Source organism: Cololabis saira, chromosome 3 (assembly GCF_033807715.1).
Source record: "Cololabis saira isolate AMF1-May2022 chromosome 3, fColSai1.1, whole genome shotgun sequence".
NCBI lineage: Eukaryota > Metazoa > Chordata > Actinopteri > Beloniformes > Belonidae > Cololabis > Cololabis saira.
The window spans coordinates 25,355,473-25,363,335 of record NC_084589.1 but is presented as its reverse complement, the minus strand read 5'-3'; the positions used below and the strand labels follow the sequence as shown (position 1 = coordinate 25,363,335).

The 7,863-nt window shown below is 41.1% G+C and overlaps 1 protein-coding gene across 1 annotated transcript; it reads right to left on the bottom strand.

The window, feature by feature from the left end:
- Window positions 1–1,914: 1,914 nt before the first annotated feature.
- On the bottom strand, window positions 1,915–7,662 carry alg2 (ALG2 alpha-1,3/1,6-mannosyltransferase). Its single transcript, XM_061716773.1, has 5 exons — window positions 7,505–7,662; window positions 5,954–6,125; window positions 5,713–5,850; window positions 4,842–5,009; window positions 1,915–3,594 (listed from the first exon to the last, which is right to left on the bottom strand). The coding sequence occupies exons 2-5, from the start codon at window positions 6,122–6,124 to the stop codon at window positions 2,854–2,856; spliced, it is 1,218 nt and encodes a 405-aa protein (XP_061572757.1). The 5' UTR covers window position 6,125; window positions 7,505–7,662; the 3' UTR covers window positions 1,915–2,853.
- Between the last annotated feature and the right edge of the window lie 201 nt (window positions 7,663–7,863).

Here is a 7,863-nt window from a genome sequence, read left to right as displayed (position 1 = left end):
GAAATATGGCCCTGTGAGAATGATCATTTCTATAGCATCTGTTTATTAGACAGATTATCAATCAGAGATAGCATCAGATCAAGCATCCACAAATCAAATGTCAAGTCTGTAAAAGTGTGATTTCTTAGACCAAACAGGTCCTGAATATTCGTGAAAATATATACATGTCTTAATATGTAGTCATCAAACATGTCAGGCTCACATACATGAATCGACTCAAGGTGAATCGGAGAGATACTCTACATGCTGGAGCAGAGCGTCTGTTGCAAATTAAACCCCAGACATCGGCACTAATTGGACCTATAGGGACAAATAATTTGGATGTCTGAAAAACAAGTGGCATCCGTGTTGGTTTCCTTTCATTTAGGCCTTTGAAATTGACTCTAAATAAATATCTGAATCAATGTGATTATCAATGAGATGTGGGGATTGAAAACTCAATGCAGGTAAAGCACAACTTGAACTAATTGATACAAACACCAGCAAATGTTTGTGAAAATGGCCGAGACTCATGGTAGGCCATCTACCTGAGCCTGATGAAATAACTGAACACATATTTTTACCATTAATAGGTGATGCATTAGGTTTACTATGATCTTGAAACATTTACACTCAAGGCTGTATGGAAACATTGAAAGTGTTTCCATTATTATACAACCTGCTCACAGTGTCCTGACTTCAGCCCAGAGCAGCAATGGACCATTTTGGAAAATGGAGCAACAGCTTTACCCAAACGTCATGGCGACAGGTGAGTATTATTTCAGCCGTAACAATAACCAGTACTTACAGGACTTCTTCAGTGTATAGCCTTTTTCTTGTACAGTGTGGGATATGCATTTTCCAGAATACTTTTACACACAGATGCTGAAATGTACACTAGTTAGTGCACTTTGATTTTAAAGTCTTTTTCCCCTGGTGCTTCTCATTGTCACAGAGCAGCAGAGATATTTTATGACTAAGTCTATTTTCCCAGGTTTTTGTTATACATGATTTATTTGTGTGCTGCTCTTCCTTTGCTTTCCTCTTCTTTAGACTGATCTGAGTGTGTCCACAGCAGAGATCGGAGACTTGGTTGAGTTTGCGAACCCACGGTTATGACTGTCTCTTTGGGTTGTTTATGTTGGTGACGGAGCTTAGACACTTCTCTTCTGATGCACTTCATTTGAGTCGGCCTTTTTCTAAATGTCAGTTGCATTACAATCAATTTGACTTTGATTTCAGATGAAAATATGACGCAGAAAGCGTGTCGCAGCTTCTTTCAACTGCTAACTCCAAAATCACAAGGTGATTGGATTCTGAAGAAGACCAGAATCCGCACGCAGCGCATTGCTGAGATCAAACTGCCTGCAGGGACTCGCATCAGGGTCAACAACAACAAACACAACCTGGTTCCTTCTCTGCAGGAGATGATGAGGAAGCGCTGTGACACTTCCCTGCATCAGGAGTTCAAATAGACCTGATGAACAGCGAGCATTTTGTCGCATTTGTTCGGTATGACCAAGCTGTGTGCATCCAGGTGGACTTATGGGGATTCATTAGAGATGTTTAGAAGTTCAGCTGTAGATTATTTCAAGATGACTGCAAAAAAGGGGATGACTCCTGATGTAATAAACACCATCTTTTGTTGGTTTCCATAGTGAATTAATGATGGGAAATTTTACTGTTTTCCAAATGGCTAACAAGAAAAAGAAATTGCATTTCAAATGACAGTGATAATGATCTCATCCCCAATATTCTACATTATCTTTTTATTTTCATTCTTAGATTCCCTTCAAGAATAAGAATGAAGCCCGTACTGACACAAGTCAGAGTCTGAAAATGATAATGCCACAGCGGATGGAGACAGACTGGAGCTCTTCTCTGTTGCCTCCTTGCTCCTTTGTTAATTAGGGAATAAAACTCATTTGATGCCGCTTTGTTGACAATGTTTTATTCAACAATTCAATGAGCAATGAGAACCATTCACAGCATTAATCTTTTCTCTGGCTCCTTGCGCAGCCACAAAATCCTTCTCAAACTTCATTAAAGGCCAAACAAGAAAACCCTTACCAACAAAGTAAGACTCAGACTCAGGAAACTATGTGCCCTCTTGTTTATTAAGACTTCAAGAATGTCAATAAAAGCATCTCTATACAGTAGGGAGTCTTATGTGCAGACACAATGACCTTCTGCTATTCTCCTCTTTGATAATGACCCAGACACAGACACACTGTCCATCAGCCAGACCTCTAATAAAGCCATAACACTCTCAATCTTTTACTAATAACAGCCATGTAGCTGCAAGAGTCATGGACAGGCCAGTGTCTTCTGGAGAAGAAGGGGAACAAAGCTTTGTGCGGACAGGACGCTGCAAAAAAGCATCCTGTTTATCGATCCAAGGTTTTGCACTGCCCAACGGTTCGCAGTGACAACTAGATTCTTGTTCTTTATTCCCAGAACACACCAACACAAGGAGAACTGTAGGAAAAGAAAACGCACAAACAGAGCAGAACATTTCACTCTAACAATCAATCTTTTTGGTGCGCTCATTTCCGAGGCTCCTTATTGCTGTGTTGCTCCACTCGCGCAATTACTTACACAAACACACACTTTTGCAAAGGGTGGTATTTTTCCAGAGATACGATAGGTAAACTCATTTCTCATTTCTTAATTGGTGAAGAAATTCCATCCTTTTTCCTTTCCTCTAAGCAACCCCTCCAGGGGAATGCTGATTAATTTTCCTCTAAGTCCTCATAATACACCCTTCACCATCCCCCAACATATTCACATATATCCTGTTAGAAGACATTCACTGCAGTTCTCAGTTCACAGTCAGTTTGACATTCCCACTGGTTTTCTCTTGCTGCCGTGCCTTCACTGGCTGAGCCCCACAATGTAGTCATGCAGCTGGTCTGAAAAGGCCTGAAGAGAGAACTTATCTTGTACTCTCCTCTTCCCAGCTTGTCCCATGATACTGCAGAGGTCTGGCTCCTTGACGAGTCTCTCCATGGCCTTAGAGAAAGCCTCTGCTGTAGGCTCGCACAGGAAGCCCGTCTCCCCGTCTGCCACGCTCTCCAGCGGCCCCCCAGAGTTCACAGCGATAACAGGGCAGCAGCAATACATGGCCTCTACAGGAACTATCCCAAAATGCTCCCTGCTGGGCGTGTAGAGCACTGCGGTGCTGCCCTGCAGCAGCGCCACCTTCAGGGAATCTGACGGGGAACGCAGAAAAGTGCAACAGTCCCCCAGGTGCAGCTGCTCCGCTAATTCTTTCAGTTCGGTGTAGTGTTGAACGTTTTCAGTAACACGGTCATCGTAGCCCCCTGCAACCACCAGATGAATACCTGCTCTCTGACCTGGGGGAAGGTTGCACCTGAGGACTGCCAGAGCCTCCAGAGCCAGACCCAAATTCTTCTTTCTTTCGTATCGGTTCAGAGACAGAAACAGGCAGGAGGTTCCCTCAGGGAGCAGGCCTTCCAGGCCCTGCGCTTCAGTGGATGACTGGTCAAAGGTGTGCGTGTTGAGGGAGGGATAGAGGACATCTGTCTGGATGCTGCCTAGACTGTGAAAGGTCTCCCTGAAGATGCCTGCAGTGAAGTGACTGTTTACCAGAATCTGAGAAGAAGCACAGAGATTTGTTCATGAGGATCTCACACATATTACAGGTCTTTTAAATCCCTTACACCTGGAAGGAAGCCTGAGGGGTCGCTATTCCCAGGATAAGGGGTAATGACACCTTGGATTTTAAAACAACATAAGGAAACGTTATCAATTTCAGATGGTCCTATAGATACTGATGTTGTTGCCTTTATGACACTCTTGTTTGCCCGTCTTCATTTCCTCCAGCATTTTTTTCTCCGTCACCTCTGTGATGATGTCCACTGTAGCGCTGTGAGCTACCGTAGTTTCTTTTTACAGCCATCACTGACCGTTGTTGTTGATGCTTTGTGTTTTTCCCCAAAAAATATGACATGTTTAGATATTCATTTCAAACCTTTTGGAGATCACTTTATCTGCTCATTGTTTAAGAATTTACAGTAACTCAAATCCTGACCCAAATTTTTGTAAGTTACTGTGAATACCACTCTGTTTCCTACCCATTTCTACATGCAAGTAGTTCAGGCTGTACAATTTATTCGCTTTAATGTTGTCTGCAATTATGCTTTTGTTCCAATAATGTCTGTGAAATCCCTGCAGTCCTTGGGTGGATGTTGCGTATCTTGGTTGTCTCCAAATGCCCCACCGGTCAATCACCAAATCACTGACCAAACTCAACAGGAAGGCTTTAACATAATATGATAAAACAAATTGTATTAAGCCATTAGTGTAAAAATAATCTTCATATTCTGGTGATTTAATACAGGACATACACAGGTTTATTTTGTGGCTCTCATGCAGACTCAGGAAGGATCCTCTGGCCAGTCCCGGATCTTTGCAAGACAGCCATTACTACTACTACTTCTACTACTAGTGAATAAGGGGCTGTAAAAAGCCTTCAGATTATTTTTACTTGTAAACTGCTGTAACAATGCAAATGAAACAAACAACCCGAGTATTTCAAAGGCACTTGTATGCAGTTTTAAAATTTGCTTTATTTTTTTCCCATTATTTTGAACAAGTACTTTTACAAAACACTGTATGAATGAGACAAAATGGCACAACCTGGCTATGGAGACACACACACACACACACACACACACACACACACACACACACACACACACACACACACACACACACACACACACACACACACACACACACACACACACACACACACACACACACACACACACACACACACACACACACACACACACACACGTATGTATATCAGCCCTTCCCCTCAGTGCGTTACATACCATATCAGCCATGCCAGTGGTCCGTTCCTCCAGCCAGTCGAGGGGAGCTCTGTAAATCTTCTTCAAAGCTGACTTCCTCTGCGTCAGCAGCTGATCCGGGAAGTGACAGTAGAACAGAACCTTCTTCCTGCGACGGGACAGTCGCAATACAGGTATACACACAGACACCTGGGTCAAGTGAGACAAAAAATGTTTTAAGTTCTCTTTGACTGCATGATTAAATGAATATAAAGCAGGGAGTGTTCAATGCTTGTCCATGTGTCCTAAGAGGCCATGATACTAAAATGTAGAGTCCACTGTTATCAATGGGGGGAATCCTCCAATAACATAAGAACGTTGTCCTTCTAAAAGGTAAAACTTCTGTCTGCCTGGTATCCACAGTACTCAAGTCCTCGTACACAGAAAATGTTTGCTTGACTGCAGGCCTCCCTTTAGTTTGTAAACACAACTGTTGGAGGTCTAACATGGAGGAAGAAAACCTGAACTTAAAAATGATGACATAACTGCATTGATTTGTTTCACGAGTTGCTTGGCTGGTTCACTATACTTTTCCAAAACATATGTCCATCATGAGAGGATAACACACAGACACGTATTAACGGCGGTGTAAACAACATGGAGACGGAGGAACAAGCAGTGCTTATTGTCTTAGGTATGAGCTGTCATGCAGCCAACGTTTGTGTCGGAGTAAAACATTATTTCCAGTGAAGTTTTCACTCATGTGAGCATGGATAGCCATGTGAGATACATTTATGGTGGTGTAATATGGAGGGAGTCTGTCATGGAACTGCAATGCGAACAAGGAGGCCACTTTAAAACAAAAACATAAAAATGTTCTAATGTGAACATGATCTGGGTTACGAAAACTCACCTGATCACAGAAAATGACATCATACTCCACCTGACTAAGGAAGACCAGATAAAAGGCCACATAGATCATCCTCAGGTATGCACACAGGGCATGCAGATAGCCAAACACATTGGTAGGTAACCAGTCACCCACACATACCTATTGGAGAGGTGGGGTGGGGTCATTTAAAAATGAAGAACTAATCACACATTTAATTACTTTATTTATTTATGAGAACATCATAAGTTCTGTCTGAACACACCACAGGCAGGTCTGGGTCCAGGGTCTCAGAGAAACAATGTGTTGGGTCGTAATGGGCCGTCCAGATCTGAACACTACATCCCTGAGACTTTAGAGCCACAGCAGCATCAACCACCAGCCGCTCAGCACCTCCAATACCAAGGTCCGGATGGAGGAACACCACCCTCACCATTCTGCACACAAGCGTTGTTAAAATACATGTCATCAAAAAAATAATGCCGCTTTGCAATATTTTAATGACAGAAAAAAAACATCAGAATTCTCTATACAATATTACATACTGTGATTTCAATGACTAGAGTGCAAATTATGATAAAATCTGAAAGATATCTTTCTTTGGCTTTGAAACATAATCATTTAAACTCAGGTGTCAAGTAACGAAGTACAAAATACTTTGTTACCTCACTTAATGAATTTTCTTAAAATAATTTTGGTTATCTATACTTCACTGGAGTAATTATTTTTCAGACGACTTTTTATTTTTACTACATTTTCACACAATTATCTGTACTTTTTACTCCTTACATTTTAAAAACAGCCTCATTACTCTATTTCATTTTGGCCTTTAAAAAAAAATCCGGATAGAGTGAATTTGGTTGTGGTTGTTTCAGATGTTCTTGTCCAGTTTTGTTCTTACATCCGTTCCCTCAGATTCCTGCAACTAAACTTGGATGTACATTCCAATAAAGGTTAGGATAAATGATAACATGGCTCTGAAGTTTGACTTTTTGCACCATTACAATACTTATAGGCAACTAGTCATCATATCTTCTGCTCTCTGAAACACATGTTAGTGCTCAATAGTACACATATATGGTTCTTTAATATATTTGCATTATACTAAGATACATTCATTTTCAATGGCTTTTGTCCTTAATGGCTTTTTCCCCCTTACATTACTTTTACTTTTATACTTTAAGTAGTTTTGAAACCAGTACTTTTATACTTTTACTTGAGTAAAAAACTTGAGTTGATACTTCAACTTCTACAGGAGTATTTTTAAACTCTAGTATCTATACTTCTACCTGAGTAATGAATGTGAATACTTTTGACACCTCTGTTTAAACTTTATATAGATGAAAACAAACAACAGCTCTTCCTGGCTTCAAGAGAAATAATCTTAACTAAGATTGTATGTAGATGTATGTAATTTATGCGGGAAAAATGACTCTTTTGCATTATGAATTTGTACGTGTGACTCTGCATCATCATACCGGTAATATAATTTATCCCAAGAGGAGTTATGATTATCACACACCCAACAAACTGTCCTGTCTCAGCGTCCTTATCGAGTCTTATATGTAAAATGGGAAAGTCTCAAACTACTTGGCAAGGAATTGTAGTAATAAGATTTACAAAAACAAAACAAAACAAAACATAAACCTCTGCTGAAACTAACTCACTAAAAAGTATAAAGCTCAAGTGGTGTTAATATGAACACCAATTCGTGAAATTCTGAACCATATTGATGGCCACACTAGATGCCAGTGAGCTGTGTAGCTGAACATCACAACTACACGCAATTTGATAGTTAAAACGACTAAACGTTTACCTGTCAAACTGTCCACCACGCTGTCCGAGTTTGGAAACTGTGGTTATGTCTAGTCTAGCCAAAGGATGAGCCCCAGTGCCCTCGCAGGAAGCAGCGACGCTCTGGCCGCCATTTTGGCTCAACTCCAGCAGGGCGATAAGGCGAAGCAGCTTCGTGTTGGAGCCGCAATGGCGCCTGTTTCCTCCCCCGCAATGGTTACTGCACACATCCCGTGAGACACGTCTACCCTCTGGGCTCCAGGCGGTCGAATTATTCGCCTTCAAATTAATATCGGCTTTTATATTTTAATCCAGACACATACAAAATAAATACATCATAGAAATATATTTTCACAACCAGGTTAAATATTGGCTCGTAAA

What these genes read in the sequence shown, in the direction of transcription:
- alg2 (XM_061716773.1), bottom strand. Translation starts at nt 6,124, where the DNA reads ATGGTGAGGGTGGTGTTCCTCCATCCGGACCTTGGTATTGGAGGTGCT. An exon ending in TGGACCCAGACCTGCCTGTG is followed by an intron (nt 5,851 to 5,953) that starts GTGTGTTCAGAC and finishes CCTCTCCAATAG; the next exon opens with GTATGTGTGGGTGACTGGTT. An exon ending in CCACTGGCATGGCTGATATG is followed by an intron (nt 3,595 to 4,841) that starts GTATGTAACGCA and finishes GCTTCTTCTCAG; the next exon opens with ATTCTGGTAAACAGTCACTT.